The sequence below is a fragment of the Rhopalosiphum padi genome, chromosome 1 (genome assembly GCF_020882245.1).
Source record: "Rhopalosiphum padi isolate XX-2018 chromosome 1, ASM2088224v1, whole genome shotgun sequence".
Lineage (NCBI taxonomy): Eukaryota > Metazoa > Arthropoda > Insecta > Hemiptera > Aphididae > Rhopalosiphum > Rhopalosiphum padi.
Genome location: NC_083597.1, coordinates 63,732,053 through 63,748,698, shown reverse-complemented (window position 1 = coordinate 63,748,698; position 16,646 = coordinate 63,732,053). Strand labels below are relative to the sequence as shown.

Sequence of the window (16,646 nt, the reverse complement as noted above, 5' to 3'; positions counted from 1 at the left end):
TGGTGGTGCACGCACACAGACGACTGCTAGTGTGTATTTACTATTTTCCTTTGTTCCGCGCGCACGGTCGTCGACGACGTGCGTACAGTGGTCTATACCCGAAACGCAATAATAATCGCTCGTGTTCTTGTGTCCCGTGTGGTGATTTTTTTTTTTCACGATCAATGTAATATATTTTCCTTTTTCCGTATGCATAGGCATAAAATATCTACCATAGTATATCTTATAGGTAGTTGTTATTGAAAAAACGACAGTATATGAACTATATAATATAATATTCAGATGTACGTATATTATAATATATAAATATTTATTACACTGTGATGTTTTCGTACGAAAAAGAAATATAACAATAATAAATACAACGACCGTTGTTTCGTCATTGTCGTTTTCGGTCCGAATCGTCGTCGCAGAACATTGCCAAAGTCGAACGAACGGCCGCGACGGAAACGCACTCACGGTTTCTATTTGATTTTTGTTTATTTATATAATACATTCGAATATACTATATATACAATATACGTCTTTACCACAGGGTCTAGATCAAGAGCTGTGTGTGGGCGTCGAGGATTATAGAAATAATATAATAAATAGTAGAATAGGAGGTTGTGTGCCAAAAAAACATCACAAACTGCCTTACATGTGCCGCACACAATGTCGTGGTTCAATTTTTGCACAGAGAATCTGCAAAAGAGGTGTTGTCGGTACCTCCTACAGCGGTACGTTGGACGGTTTCTTGAGCACAAAATTGAGTCTGACCAATTGTCCATAAATGTGCTTGACGGAGCTGTGTCTATCGAAGACATTGTACTTGATGTTCAGGTTAGTTTTGCGATGCCTTTCTTTGCATTTCACATCAGCTGTGCTGACAATGAAAACAATAGATTACTAAATGCGTGTTACATTTGTCTGATTACATCATTAACAATGATTTTATTGCTAATAGATTATGTACCCATTGTCTATACATTTTATTTACTTATTTTCTATTTTATAAAATAAATATTAAATAAGTAGAAGGTAGGTAAAAGTTTTTGATGTCATTATGTAGCATGGCTTGCTTGTATTTCTTATAAATTAACATTGTATTCATGCTATGGTACATAATGTACTTATATTTAAAATATGATTCAACAATGAAAAATGAAAAATTAGTTTAAATTCTTTTACATTTCCTATTGATACTTACTACATTTTAAAAATAAACCATTTGATAGACATGGATTTGGGAACAAATCCTTATTGTAATTTTTTATTTATAATTGAATTTGTTTATCTTTAGGCACTGAATGATGTAGGAGATGAGCATCAGCTACCGTTTGAATTTGTCAAAGGTAGTGTGCAAAAAATATCTCTTTCAGTACCATGGAGAAATATGCTTAAAGAATCCAGTGTAATACACATTGAAGGGCTTAGCCTCACTGTTAGACCAAATGTAAAAGAAACAGAAGGTAAACAAAACTTGGTATAACTAAATTATACCAACATATAAAAAATTACTTATTTTTTTCAGGAATACCTAGTTCTATGCTAGAATCTGTTTGGTCATCCATGTCAAATAGTGTATATTCTTCGCCAGATAGTGATTATGAAGAAAGTTTTGATAATGCACCAGAATCTGAACAAGTTTCAGGTCTAGAAGTATTCACCCAGGCCATAGAATCTAGTAAATTTGAATTAAATTATTTTATTTAATAATTTAATTTAAGTAGTAAGCCAGGATGAGCGGGACTTAAGAAAACACATCATATATTAAACCCTTAGGCTTTGAACTAGTAAAATTAATATTTTACTGGGTCCTATGTGGGATGTATAATTTAACAAGTACTAAATACTTTATGAATCAATAGTACGCTAATGGCTTCTAATATAATTTAGTAGACAATGACTGTTCTATTAAACTATGTTGTCCCATTTAATTTATCAAATTTTTATGTAACTCATCAGAGGTTTATATTATAACTATATCTATTTTTGACATTTTAGTATTGAACAGAATAAAAGTGAAATTTTCAAATACTGTGATAAAGTTAGAATATATGCCAGATTTTATGAAATTAGGATTAGGATTACAACTGCATATAATAAGGTAAGTGATGAATTAAGTTTCCAAATTATTCAATTTAATCTCTGTTCTTACAGTTTAGATTATATTGATGAAGTGGCTGATGAATCAAAAGAAGGAATATTATATGATAGCTTAGCTTTTCTTACCAAAAAATTAATAATTGAAGGAGTGTTCTTACAAACATATGAGTTTAAAAGTCCTAAACCTAGTAATGAAAAATCCGTAAGTTATTTAAAATTATTTTTGTTAAATTTTTTTCAAATGCTAAAATGACATGTATGCAAGATTCTAAGTATTATATAAGTTGTACAATGATGTTTTTTATTTGTATACCTACTTTTTGATCAAAAGTTCCTTTGAACTTTTATAAATTGAATTTTTTTTTTTAAGTACTTTCGGCCAATCTAATTGTATCTCAGTTTTTCCTACTTAGAATCTTTTTGGAATATATTTACTAATTTTTTTTAAACTTTATTTTTTTAAGAATTTAAGAGTTAACACGACAGAGCCAATAACTATTGCCGAACTTACTGGTACTCAAATTATTCGAATGGTACTTAAACACAATCCTAGTCTTCCTGGTCCAAAACTAAGCTTGGAAATAAACTTTGGACCTCTTAATGTTATTTGTTCTCCAAGGCAACTATATTTAGTCATAGAAATCTTGCGTGGCATATCTAAGCCACTAATAGAACAAAAACTTAGCGCTCCTGTACAAAAACCAATGACTGAGTCTGATTTCAATCGTATAGAACTAGATTTATTTAATCATGTTGACACTAGACCTGATGCTGATGTTGGTTTGAGAGGAATGCAAGGATGGTCAAATTTGCAAGGTAATTTTATCATAGTTTGTGAGACCTATCCAAAATTAATTTATAAATTATATACTTAGATGACGAAGAAGAATTTTTCCCATTACAAGGTGCTAAAAGTAAAGCATTTGCACCAAGTATGAATTCATCAATGACTTCTAGTATGAGTAGTGTAGCTAGCAGGTAAATACATTTATTCAAACATGTTTTTTTTAATATTAATATTTGATGTTTTTTTAGTAAATCTGAAGTGTCTTCTCGTCACACTAAGCATAGACATAAAGGTAAATTATTAAAAGCAATCAATAATTATATTATTTTTTTTTTTTATATAATTTTAATAATTTTAATTCCAGGTAAAAATGAATGGTTAGGCGAAACAAACCATTTTAATATACAGTTAACTTCATTATGTGTCGCTTTGCTACATGATGATATTCTTGCTGTTTGCCCGGAGACCGATATTATTACTCAATGTTCCTTAAATGAAATGCGTAAAATATCCCATCAATATCTTATGGCTGTTCAAAATACTGACATTATTAAAGATTATGATAAGATTACTAAGTCTTTAGAAAGAAACCATTTGAAGCTTGTGGCTACAAATGTGATATTAGAAGGTGATGAAAAAACTAATGAGACTGTCAAAGATGTTAATATTATTGCTTCAGGATCTGATGTATTATTAATGGAAGTTCTTGTTGAAAGTATGGAAGAACCAACTCAATATATTCCGGTAAAATGTTTTTCTTATTATTAAATTAAAATAAGTTTTTATATAAAATCTTTATTATTGGTAGATTTTAAAATTTGTACAAAATGGCAAGTGTTCTCCAAAAATATCAAATATATCTTGTCAACAGCCAGACATTCAAATCCAATTCAAACATAATACTAAGTCTACAAGATATTGTAATCCAGTCACTTCAGAAATAAAGTATTTTTTTTTTTTTTATTATGTATTTTAAGTAATTTTAATTTTTTATTTAATTTAAGAGGATGTCATACCTGCATGTGTTATCCCCGTCTTATACACGTACGACACAGTCTAAGTAAAACTCGCTCAATTTTGATTCTAGAGTAAATATACCTATTATAAAATTAAAAGATGACATTATTATGGAGGGCAAGGCGCTGATTTTTTTTTACAAAATTAAAATTTTGAGATTATTTAAAAATTTTGAAATTTTTTCTAATTCTAATTAATTATAATGAACTTTATAATGGGAATAATGGAAAAAACTCAGCGTCTTGCCCTCCAAAGTATTGTCATTTTTTAATTTTATAATAGGTATATTTACTCTAGAACCAAAATTGAGCGAGTTCTACTCAGACTGCGTAAACGCATTTTGTCTATGTCATACATGTGTAAGACGGAGACAACACATATGGGTATGACGTCCTCTTAATAATACAGTAAAATCCCATTACAATGAACTCCAGGGGACCGAATTTTTTTTTCATTATAACGAAAATTTTGTTGTAACGAATATTCAAATAAGCTCTTTATAAGCCCTGCTTTTCAGCAGGGGACTTCTATGACTTTCGTTATAACAGGATATTTTTGTTGTATTGGTATTCGTTGTAACGGAAATTTACTGTACTATAAAAAATATATTAAAATATTTTTATTTAATCTTTAATAATTAAATTTTTTAAATTGTTAATTACTTAAACCACAATTTTTTCACTTTACTGTGATGTTGTATAAAGCAATTATAGGTTAAAATTGAAAAAAAATATACTGTATTATTTTATTTAGTGTTTAAAATCTTTTTGGCATTAATAATATTAATTTTAATACATTAGTACTATCATAGTATTTAAAATAAATAAAGGATAAAATTATAAGGGGGAGGGATTTAAATGATAATACACTACTATTACCATTAAGTATTTAAAGAAAAAAAATATTATGTTGTGAACTTTTTAACTTTCGAGAGATAGAGTAGATTTTTTTTTCTATCTACAGTTTATAAAATTAAATGGTTAAAAACAATTAGAATTTTAAAATAACTTAGGTAATATATATTTGCTGTGAGAAGTGTATTCTTTAAGATTTATACCAAGGATCAAGATATATAATTATTCTACTTAAAAGCCTATTTAAAGATTTCAATTAATATATATATTTTTTTTGTTTTAGTATTTTGTATTCTACTATATTATACTATAGGTATTTCTACTATATTTTTATATTAATGTCCTCCCAACATTTTTTCCAGGATTACTATGCAAGAAGCATTTTCTGAAGTTGATATTTCAATAATTAACCGCTTATCTTCATACATTTACAATCCAGATTTTAAGATTTCTAAAAAAAGTACACTCAATGTATGAACATTGTGTTATATATAAATAAATAGATTTTTATATATTTTTTCATTTTATTTTAGGTTAGTCAGCCTCAGTTTAATGAAGTAATTGAATCTGTCAATGATACAAATATAAATTGCACTTTAAATTTTAGTTATCTGGCTATTAAGTTTCGGTAAGAAATTATTGTAATTATTTAGTGATAATAATAAATTTTTATATAAGTAACTTTATGTATTAGATTTCCTGTTCCTGATTTACGACCCCTAAGTGATATAAATCGATTACCTTGGTGGAAACGTATATTAAGAGATGATATTTTATGGTTGTACTTGTCTGACGTTGAGGGTTCATTTACTAAAACATCACAACAAACTGTTACTACCGGTTATGAATTGCAATGTCGGTCTATTGAAGCTCTATTTCAAGAAGGAAACACCAATAATATAATTCCCATTGCCAAATGTAAAGGAATTGATGATGAATTAAAATCTATTTCAATGGATGTTAAACGCAGACCAAAGTAACTACTTGTTATTTTAAAGTTTATAATTATTATATTTTTTATTAGGTAAAAATAGGTCAAACCACAGTTATTGCTTTAGTAGAGTTACTTTTTTCTGTCATATTGTTTACTTTTGTATGAACTAATACAATCAAGTCTGAAAATTAAATTAAATTTTTTAGTATTTTTTTGAAAATAATTAGTAAATTAAGTTACATTGAGTATTAATTTGTCAACAAATATTGAGATTAATGAAAAATGTATTACCAATTACTTCTCTTTTAGTCATAAAATTATAAAAATTGTCTAACTAAAAATAAAATATCTATTTATATTTTTTTTTGAAGATTAATTTTAAGACTATGTCCAGTTGTTAATACTGAAGATGAAAGGAATAATGGCAATTTGAACGTTGAACAGAACATGACAAGTAGTGTTTATGTTGAGTCAAGTGGAAAACCATCACCATTTGCTTCCAAAAAAATTATGAGACAAAGAAATCATCATTCTGATGGTCAAGAACATGAACGAAAATTAGGTGATGGGGAAATACAAGTAGTTCCCGGTTCTAGAGAAGAAATTATGGAATTTGTTGAAAATACCAATGCTAATTCTAAAGTGTATTTGGATATAAATGTACCATGTCTATTTGTCACATTACCTTCCAAACATCTATATGAAACTATTTACAACAGGTTAATAATACTTTTTTTTATAATAATTCCATACATAAAATAAATTTTTCTTTTTTTTAGATTTACAAATGATTTATTCTTTTGGTCTCCATCATTTCCGACTCCTGCATCATCTGGAGGTGATATTAATCGATTATCAAATATATTGGATAAGACTCGTTATTTTGCACCTTGTAAATCTGGAATTCAGTTTGGTAAATATTATAACACATTTTAAGATTATATTTTTCATTAATGCATATAACTTTACAAATTAGATTCAGAAAGTGAATCAGAAGATGAAACATCTAATAATTATTATTCATGTGGACAAATTAATATGAATATTGCTGATCCTATTATTAAAAGAACTGAATTTTGTCTTAATTTGAACGTATCACAAGGCTTGTTTACTGTTGTCACACAATCTAGGGTAATTATCAATTATATAAGTTGTGTTTATGTTCATAAATAAGAAAATTACAAAAGAATTTTGTGATGGTATATTTTAACAAACCATAAATATTTTGATAGGACCGTTCTGGGCGAGTTATACCAGAACATTATGGTGAATTACAAATTGCTTTTGATGATCTTTATTTATACACTGCTGCTGGATATGAAAATACACCCAGACATAATTTTATTTGTATCCAAGCTAATAAATTCTGCTTCAGTCACGAAAGTGAGTTTCAAACTTGATTTGATGATCAATTTGATCAAATTGATTTGAGGTTTATGTATTTATTAATATAAATTTTTACTTAGATTTTTCCGCAAATAGTACTGATATTTTGAATTCAAAAGAAGTAGTATGTCGAAAAAATAAATCATTACAACGTGTGTTATACAAAATACCGGATGGTATGGATTTTAAAGAACGATCTGATATTAATAAGTCTGATATGTTGACAGTTGTGGTTGAAATATCTGTTTGCAATCATATAAAAGTAATATTATTTATTGATTAATGATAATTAAATTATCCTATTTTTATAAATTATTTATATGATGTAGACAATAAGAGTAGCAAATGAAATTTATGGTACCACTTTGAGGCATATATTTAGTGTTGTTGCACAGAGTTGGTATTATCAATTATCTGATTTCTTTGATGTGGTGGATTATCCTGTTGCTGGATATGAATCGCCTCATGTAATCACTGAATTACATCAACATTTTAGGGATTGTATCATTGATTATAGGTAAGTTATTAATTATAAATGTAATTATATATAATTGAATCCATTATTTAACCATTTAAATTTTACAGGCCGCTCCATTTACCATATCAATGTGTGCTTACTATTGGTAATTTTAGTTTATCAAGTAATATTGTTGCAAGATCTAAAGCATCAACTCTTCAAATTGTATCTGAGGATGTAGCTTTCTTTATTTCTGCTCGTTTGTCTAAATCAGAAAATTTAGATTTAGTGTCTCATTATATTTGTGTAATGGACTTGGGCGTTTTTGAACTTTCTTTAAAGCTTAGCAAATGCTCTAAACAGTCAAATGATTTGATACAACCCGAAGTTGACTTAAGAATGGCTGTGAATGTTATACATATAAGAACTTGTGCAGACTCTGCATTTGCTTTTTGCCGTATACTCAGTTATTTGGCTTCTGATGGTGATAAAAGTTCTGTAGAAGAACAAGCAACTGAGTTTGAAGGAGTTGACCAAGAAGATCCTGTTTTGTTAGATCAAGCTGATTCTGACAACAATTCATTATCAAGTCTTATAATGGAAGCTATGCACGAAGAAACTACAAATCTTAAAAAACCTAAAAACCCAGGAGATTCAGTTAAAAAACAAAGTTCAAATCAGCCAACTTCAAGTCAAAGTGATAAAGGAATTGAAGTATTTTATTTTCCGGATGAAACCAATAAAATAGTCACCCCTTTGGATAATGAACCGCTATTGCAATATGAAGTAGAAGACGATTTTATTGAAAAAGAATTTTGCTTTGTTGAACACGAAGTTGGTTCAGGAAAAATGGTATGATTTTAGATTTATCGTAAAATATACCCAATTTTGAATTATTAATTTTTCATTAATTGTAATTAGCCTCGAAGTAACATACCAGAAGTGCGTATGTTAACAGACACACAATTACGTTTGGTTAACAACTATTTTAAAGCTCCAGTTGGAAAAATTGATATGCTACAGGCTCCTAAAGAATATCCAATGCCAGTAGTTAAATATACATTACGAGAAATGACTCTAATTTGGCATATTTATGGTGGAACTGATTTTAGTACTAAAACTATTCATAATGAACTGACCAAACATGTCACTATAGTATCAGAAACGTAAGTACATTTAAATGTATATTAGTATATTAAACAAAAATTAAGTTATTGTATTAATAAAATGGTGGGTACTTTGATTAGGAATTCTTGTCCAACTTCTCCAAATACATTAAGACCTTCTCTTTCTCGGTATTATTCTCAAACCAATATAAATTCACAGGTAATTGATTATAATTTTTTTTAATTATGGTTCAAATCATATATTTTTAATCCTCTTTTTATTAGAAAAATCCTACTTCAAAAAAAGGATCCAATACATCTCAAGCTAGGACAAGATTTTGTTGCAGTGTTTTACCTACCAGTTGGCAGGCAAAGGGTGGTAGTGGAAGACAACATCATGTATTAATGCAACTCCAATTAAATAAGGTATATTTTAATGTTGTATGTATGAATTTAAATATAAAATTATAACAATTGTATTATTAGGTACGATTCCAGCATGAAATTTATCCATCACATACAAAGCAAGCAATGAGGCAAGTGATTCTGATTCAAGACTTAGAAATTCGTGACAAACTAGCATCGTCTAACATCAATAAATTTTTATATCTCTACTCAAGTGAAGCAATGCCTAAACAACAGGATGCAAATATGGTAAATGAGGTGGATAGATTTTTTTTTTTCAAAAAATAATTTAAATACAAATTTTAATAGTTTGTTGCCAAAGCTGCTCATACACGACCCGATTCCAATCTAAAGGTTCAAGAATGTTGTGTCAAGGTGTCCATGTTACCATTAAGACTTAACATTGATCAAGATTCATTGATATTCCTAATCTCATTTGTAAATCAATTTAATGCACTTGGTCAAAAAACCAAAGATGGTATTATAACTTTTCTCTTCTTTATCGAATTTTGATTTTTTTTTTTTAATCTTTGTTTTTTGTAGAAGTAATGGCTGAAAAGAAAATACCCACAAAATCAGAAGAACCAATTATGACATTTGGAAACACAGTTGATGGCCAGCAGGATATTGCACCTAACCCATTGATTCAATTAAATGACGAATTTGATCAGCATTTTGGATTAAAAGATATACCTGTTATTCCCAAACCAGACGCTAGCCCAAGTCCAAGTGACAGTAAAGCTCCTGTTTACATAAGACAATTTGTGTTTTCTCCAGATGTTACTATACGCTTAGATTATGAAGGACGACATATTGATTTGAGACAAGGTTCTTTGGCTGGTTTACTAATGGGATTAGCACAACTCAACTGTTCAGAGATCACTTTGAAACGTATTGTTCATAAGCATGGGTAAGAAAACATAATAATCTTCTTAAATGTTTTATCATCATAGATTTATATTAGTTATTGAATTATATAGTTTACTTGGATTCGACAAACTATTGACATATATTACCCAGGAATGGTTACAAGATATAAAAAAACATCAACTTCCATCATTACTTGGTGGTGTGGGTCCAATGTATTCGTTTGTCAGACTAATACAAGGCTTCAGAGATCTAGTGCAACTTCCTATTGAACAATACCAAAAAGATGGTAGGATTGTCAGAGGTTTACAAAGAGGTGCTAATTCATTTACTACATCTACAGCAATGGCAGCTCTTGAAATAGCCACCAGAATTGTAAATCTAATTCAGGTTTGTATGAGTGTTCCTATAAAGGTGTTAATAGAAGGCATTTATATTTATAATTTTTTTATAGAGGGTAGCCGAAACTACTTATGACATGGTAAACCCAGGACCTAGTATGCGGCAACTAAGACTACAAGAAGGGAAGAAGAGAAATCGTCCAAATAAACGTTCACATCCTGCCGACATTCGAGAAGGAGTAACGACTGCTGTTATGTTGGTTAAAGAAGTTAGTATTTAAATTACTTTTATGTTATATTATATATAATATTATTATATATTTATATATATATTATATTTTAATACTATTGATTATAAATATTTATAATATATATTATATATATATAATTATTATTATTATTATATTTTTATATTTATATTTATATTTTATTTACTTATTAGCAATGTCATGAAACTAGGTGTGACCCTAGGGCTTATAGGATGTAGGGCCCCATAAATGTAGAAATTAAATTATTAAATACTAAATAGTAAATATTAATGATAAAAAGAATCCGATGCTATAGAATTGTTTTCGTATTTTAAACCAAATTAATTACACAAATATAATTTAAATTTAAAATATATATATATACAGTATTTTTTTTTAATGAAATTATAATGATCTTGTAGCTCTTGAGGGCTCCAGTATAAATATATTACTGCTTATTAGTTGATAATTAGAGTATTTATAATGGTTTGAAATCAATGAACACTTATTTTTTTTACTGATAGTTAGTGAAAGTGGCAGAATTTTTTTCACTTGGTAGATAATATTATTTTCAATAATCATTGGGAGAGATAGAGCTAATGTATTTCAATATTATTGTTATCCTTCCACTTAATTTTGATCAACATATTTTTTCATACTACAAAATATACCTAATAAAATATATAAATGAATTACTTTTTAAAAGCCTTGGTAATTTAATTAAAATGATTCAAAATATAAAGCATTGTCTTAAGTCATGTTATATATAACTGAAACACTTTTAAGCATTTAGCATTTAAATTTAATTTAAGTTTATTTTAAGTTGTCAATATAAATGTGGGATAAAACAAAATATAGGGGGGAGGGCACTTACTCCTTCAGCCTCAGTTTAATTTCCCAGTTTTTGTTAAATATTTACATTGGTATCTAATACATTAAAAAATATAATTAACTTTTAAGCAGCTATTTATGAAAATATAAAAAGATAAAAATAAATATGTAACTCGTTGAGTATTATTCAAAGTTATTTTGCATTGGAATCATAAATTATGAAAATATTATTTTATAAAAATTAATCTTATTAAATTTAGTCCCATACTATATTTAATAATTTCCAAAAAGTGTTCTTAGGTATAAATTCATACAATTATCCTATTATGTTTATTTCTAGAAAAAAAAATTGTATTTGTCTGGGTGTAATTTAATGTTACTGATCTATATTGTACTCGTTTTAGGGTCTTGGTGAAACAGCACAAACTATAGTTAGAGTGGCAAGTGAAGAGCACGAAAACAAGGGTACTGCTGGTATGGTTGGTGGTGTTATGCGGCAAATACCTCCTACTGCCCTTACACCCATTATACTTGCTAGTCAAGCAACGTGCAATGTACTTCAAGGTGTTCGTTGTCAACTGGCACCGGATGCCCGTGTTGAAGCAATGCAAAAATGGAGGTGCGACTAAACATCGACTACATATCAAAGACCAAAATACTTTTATTATATATTTTCATATATTTTTTAATTTAATGATTCATTTTTGCATTTTGTTTTTAACAATCAAAACTTTTGTCTGACAATTGTATAATAGAATGTGATCGTAGTATATTTTTGCAAAACCTATAGCACGTTCTACGTATTTTATTTTTGAAGAAAAAAACTATATTGAGTGGTTAACAGTTGTACATGAACTACTGAGACACCAAATGATAAATATAGTAAAAACGAAGATGCAATCTATTATATATTTTTTTTTCTAATTCTAGTGCCATAGTATTGTGGTTCCATTATTCTTAGTCTGTTTAAGACATAAGTGTTTTGATTTGTTATATGTTAAATTTTATACTATTAACCAGATGTTTAATTTGTCATTTTGAACATTTTGTACAGAAAATAGGAGAAAAAATTAAAAACATTCATTTTGATGATTATTTTTTTGTATTTTTTTGTTACAGTAGTAATACACTTGGTTAGTAATACCATTGATTTAATTGATTAAATCAATGGTAATACATGAATGCAAAAAACATTTTAAATTGTAACCAGTAAAAGAACTCATAAGTTAAGCTTATAAATAAACATAGATACTACATAGACATATACTACAGGGAAGACCTCAAGGAATATTATTTTCCTGTTTCCAAAAAGTGTTTGTATACCACAGCTATCTATTCCTTGTAAAAAATGGGGATTAATACATATTTCTTGTGTTATTAATGGTCATGAAGTAATATGAATTAGGATTATGAACAATTTTTTTACTTATATATTACGTATATATTTATAGCAGCTTGTAGGAGCTCAAAGATTATTTATTTATAATTAATATAATTTTAATGTATACTAATCTCACTTATGTGAATAATATATAATTCCTGAACTCAATTCACCATCATAACTTATTCACTATAGTTATTTTAAGTATTAAATAATCAAGTATCCAAATAAGATAAAGTCCAATTAATTTTATTTAACATTTAACAATTTGATACATTATTGTTACTTTTCCAGGCACATTCTTCATTAGCTTTCCATACTCCACTGCCGTCTTCGTACTGTTCTTTTTTAAAAATGGGAACTGTAGTTTTTAGTCTGTCAAGTATAAATGATACGGCTTCTTGAGCGTGTTTGCGATGAGGAGATGATGCGGCAATCACTACACCAGCTTCTCCTACTTTTACTTCGCCAATCCTTGTATAGAATAGTGGTTATTAAACAAGCAATATTAATTATACTTAAAAAGCTAAGATATAACCTATCAATGTAATTTATCAATTCTTTAAATTACCTGTGATGTATTGCAATGTTCACAACTTCAGGCCATTTTTTTCTAGTCAACACAGTGATACTTTTCATTTGATTCAATGCCATTGACTCATAAGCTTCATAATATAATGTTTTTACTTTATTCCCATTAAAGTGTTCTCTAGTTGTTCCAACAAATATTGATATAGCTCCACATTGCGGCAAGTTGACAGAATTCATAGCAGAGCCAATGTCCAGTTCAGAATTCAGAATTTTTAAATCAGTCATTTCTTTTAACCTGACAACAAATTTAATTACTAGAAATTCTAGGTTTGTAAGAAAACTGTTTTGAATTAAATTTATTAACTAGTTTAATACCTCCACTTATTGGTGGGATAACAGCCACAATGTCCTTTTCTTTTAAGGTAATTTGCAAATCATCAGATATATAACTCTCATTTACAGCTAATATAAATTTATTTCCTATTGACAATAAATTAAATTGATCTACCAACATGGAACGTAAATCGTGTCCAAATAAGGTTTGTGGCAATTGAACAGTTGTACTCTTTACTTTAGACAATTCACGAGCTTGAGCAAAAAATACAATTGTAACATTTACCACAGTCATCACCTAAGCACATAAAATATATAAAATTAATTTTATTTTTAAATTCTGATGAATTTGGAAGGTATTTATCGGTTACCCTACCACTACTTGTCAGTATCAGATTGTTTTGGGATTATCATGTCAAGTAGACACTATTGCTATATTTTTTATATTATCATTATTATGCAAAGATTTTAAAACATTTAAAAAATGTGAATACTATCTATTCATAAAAAAAAAATATTTATATACAATTTAAAAACCTATTCCATATTAATTTATTTATTAGCCAAAATAAATGGTTAACAATTATCCATTCTATATATAGTATGATTACCAACATATAATTTAAGCCATGTACATCTTTAAAAACTGTGTCCTGTATTAAAATTGGAATAAATAATTGATTTTTGTTGTTCCATTTAGCTTAACATTTTGGAGGTATTTAAGATTGTCTGAGTTCAAACCGTAGGTAAGTCTTAAATGTTGTTTAAATCTTACCAGCAATAGTTAAAAAGTGTAAAAATAATAAAAGTACTATGATATATAAATATTTATGTTTTTCAACGTTTTAAATACAATTTTTTCTTTTAATTGCGAAAATGTCAAAGACAATATTTTGTAATTTACAACAATGTACTTTAAAACTGTTTGAATAAAATAGCTCAATCTAACCAAATTTTCAATTATTCGGATTTATAATAATGTTAGCAACTATTGTACTAATTTATGGGAATTCAAATGGTAGCATATATCAAATAACAAATTCAGAGAAATTAAAAATACTATCATATACTTGATTAAACCCATTCATTCAATTGCAACGATGAATTAATTATAAACAGGCTAGGTAAAGGTCACTCAAAGATGTCCCGTGGTCATCTTATGTGAAGAAATGAAACAAACATGTGGAGAACCTCTTGGCTCTTACAGTCAATCACCTTATGTATTGTCAAAATTATATGAAAACTAAAAAAATACATAAGAATATCTGACAACCTCTTTGAAGCCCTTAACCCAATAAAAGATAACATCAAAATATTATCTCATTTCTCAAACATATTTAATATGTACAACTTAATCTAGGACAATCAAACCATTGTATTTAAACATATTATATAGCATTAATATTTAATATTGTTTTAAACTAATAACATAACATAAGGTGTTGAAACTGTACCAAGAATAATAAAAAAAAAGTTTAATTTAAATTCACTCATTAGAGAAATTTACATCTCAAGTTATTCAATTGGATAATTTTTAGTTAGGTAACTACAAAAAATTTTTAAATTACCTTTTAACACGTATATAATTATTTAATTTAATAATGAACATTAATTAATTGTATTTAATAATATTAATATTTATGAAACAAAACATTTTAAAAAAAAGAACAAAAAATTTTTAAATTGTTTTAAACTGAAATTAATAATGGTTAAACAATAATTAACAATAGATATTTCAATTTTATATGTTTAAAATTAGATATCAATTAACTTTTAATTTCAAAATTCACACTTTACAAGATAACGATAAGTACTTAATTGTTATATTTATTCTACAGTTAGTTTATCAGAATTTAATCTAAATACTCTAAAAAGTATTTAGTTTTTTTTTTTTTTTATCTGTAAATAGTCAACCATTTGTAAGTAAATAAAAATATTAAAAAATAAAGATAATTGATACTTGAACAGTCAAATAGCTAAATTCTATTCTAATTAAATAAACATACATATTTTTAGTACAATAATAATGAATTAATGGATACCTCTCTATAGACTATTATAGGTTGCTCATAAATCACAATACTGTAATTGTTTCACAAAATATGAACAATCCACGACTAAAAACGTATGAGAATTTATTTGAAAAAAATTAATATTAACCTACCTTGATAAATAATTGTAAGTCTGAGTGGTAGCTTAAAAAACAGAATGATCTTTTAATCAATATTTTACCATTCAACATTCGAAACACAAAAGAACGAGAGGTTAAACTGTAGGCCATATTAAATAACAAATATTTTTCAAAGGCTTCCCAAACATTACGTAAGAACTAACAATTGATAATATAGTAATAATGTAAGTATCGGAGGTATTATTTTCTAATTTTCTATAAATTAACTTCAATAATGAATACTTCGTCATCGATTTAGTCATTTAGTAATTAAATTAAATAATAAATAATAACTATTGATAATGTATAATAAAATATAATTTTTTTATCGTGAACATTATTATTAATTATAATCCACGGCTTATGCAGCTTTATATCGCTTAAAATAGGCAATATATTCTCTTAATAATCTTTTAAAATACTATAAATATATGATATTTTAAGTCCTTAAAAATGCAATATATTCTTTTTTAAATATATTATGTAAAAAAAAATAAATATATATTCAGTTTAAATTTATTTAATCAATTTGATTTAGAATAAGTTAAAATAATTCAATTTACTATGTTTTGTTTACAATAAAAATCAATTGGTTTATAAGTAATGCATAAAAATAATATGTTACATAGTAGTTATTATTTTCTTTAGTAAAATATTTAAAAAATAAAAATATTGTTTATTATTCTCAAACCCCTAAAATATTATGCTTTTTATGCAAAATAAATTTTTTTTTTTTTATGAACTCCATGTTTTATGAATCGTAAATAAAATCTTGTTCCTCATTAAATGCCAAACACTTATTATATAGTTTAATGGTATACACAAGAAACAAATAGGTATGTAAAATCATAAAAATCCGACTCCTTTTAATTAGGTATTTATCTTTCTTAAATCGTGGTTATTAGTCTAT

At 27.1% G+C, this 16,646-nt stretch overlaps 2 protein-coding genes across 5 annotated transcripts; one reads left to right on the top strand and one right to left on the bottom strand.

Moving 5' to 3' along the window:
- The first annotated feature begins 36 nt into the window (after window positions 1-36).
- On the top strand, window positions 37-12,416 carry LOC132924151 (autophagy-related protein 2 homolog B). Of its 2 annotated transcripts, none has more exons than XM_060988294.1 (30): window positions 37-284; window positions 536-822; window positions 1,283-1,451; window positions 1,514-1,666; window positions 1,987-2,089; window positions 2,143-2,290; window positions 2,553-2,904; window positions 2,964-3,066; window positions 3,124-3,167; window positions 3,240-3,619; window positions 3,684-3,820; window positions 5,109-5,217; window positions 5,280-5,374; window positions 5,441-5,722; window positions 6,052-6,399; window positions 6,460-6,593; window positions 6,657-6,811; window positions 6,913-7,063; window positions 7,147-7,328; window positions 7,396-7,583; window positions 7,652-8,375; window positions 8,445-8,689; window positions 8,771-8,849; window positions 8,915-9,055; window positions 9,116-9,283; window positions 9,344-9,512; window positions 9,578-9,944; window positions 10,015-10,291; window positions 10,356-10,511; window positions 11,726-12,416. In XM_060988294.1, exons 2-30 carry the CDS (start codon window positions 655-657, stop codon window positions 11,948-11,950), a joined length of 5,952 nt encoding a protein of 1,983 aa, XP_060844277.1. In that variant the 5' UTR covers window positions 37-284; window positions 536-654; the 3' UTR covers window positions 11,951-12,416. The 2 variants fall into 2 exon arrangements, with proteins under 2 accessions (XP_060844277.1, XP_060844270.1); XM_060988287.1 differs by having other exon boundaries at window positions 37-460.
- Window positions 12,417-12,930: 514 nt separating this feature from the next.
- LOC132924230 (molybdopterin synthase catalytic subunit 1-like) lies at window positions 12,931-15,901 on the bottom strand. 3 transcript variants are annotated; one of them, XM_060988420.1, is made up of 3 exons: window positions 15,731-15,850; window positions 13,274-13,528; window positions 12,931-13,176 (listed from the first exon to the last, which is right to left on the bottom strand). In XM_060988420.1, exons 2-3 carry the CDS (start codon window positions 13,516-13,518, stop codon window positions 12,963-12,965), a joined length of 459 nt encoding a protein of 152 aa, XP_060844403.1. In that variant the 5' UTR covers window positions 13,519-13,528; window positions 15,731-15,850; the 3' UTR covers window positions 12,931-12,962. The 3 variants fall into 3 exon arrangements, with proteins under 3 accessions (XP_060844403.1, XP_060844394.1, XP_060844413.1); XM_060988411.1 differs by lacking the exon at window positions 15,731-15,850 and adding an exon at window positions 13,609-13,748; XM_060988430.1 differs by lacking the exon at window positions 12,931-13,176 and adding an exon at window positions 13,609-13,864 and having other exon boundaries at window positions 13,388-13,528; window positions 15,731-15,901.
- Between the last annotated feature and the right edge of the window lie 745 nt (window positions 15,902-16,646).

Bases quoted from the DNA above. Each gene is read 5' to 3' on its own strand.
- LOC132924151 (XM_060988294.1), top strand. From the start codon at position 655: ATGTCGTGGTTCAATTTTTGCACAGAGAATCTGCAAAAGAGGTGTTGT. The intron at 7,329-7,395 runs GTAATATTATTT...TATATGATGTAG, and splicing joins CTGTTTGCAATCATATAAAA to ACAATAAGAGTAGCAAATGA. The intron at 9,513-9,577 runs GTATTATAACTT...TGTTTTTTGTAG, and splicing joins TGGTCAAAAAACCAAAGATG to AAGTAATGGCTGAAAAGAAA.
- LOC132924230 (XM_060988420.1), bottom strand. From the start codon at position 13,518: ATGACTGATTTAAAAATTCTGAATTCTGAACTGGACATTGGCTCTGCT. The intron at 13,177-13,273 runs GTAATTTAAAGA...ATTCTATACAAG, and splicing joins AACATTGCAATACATCACAG to GATTGGCGAAGTAAAAGTAG.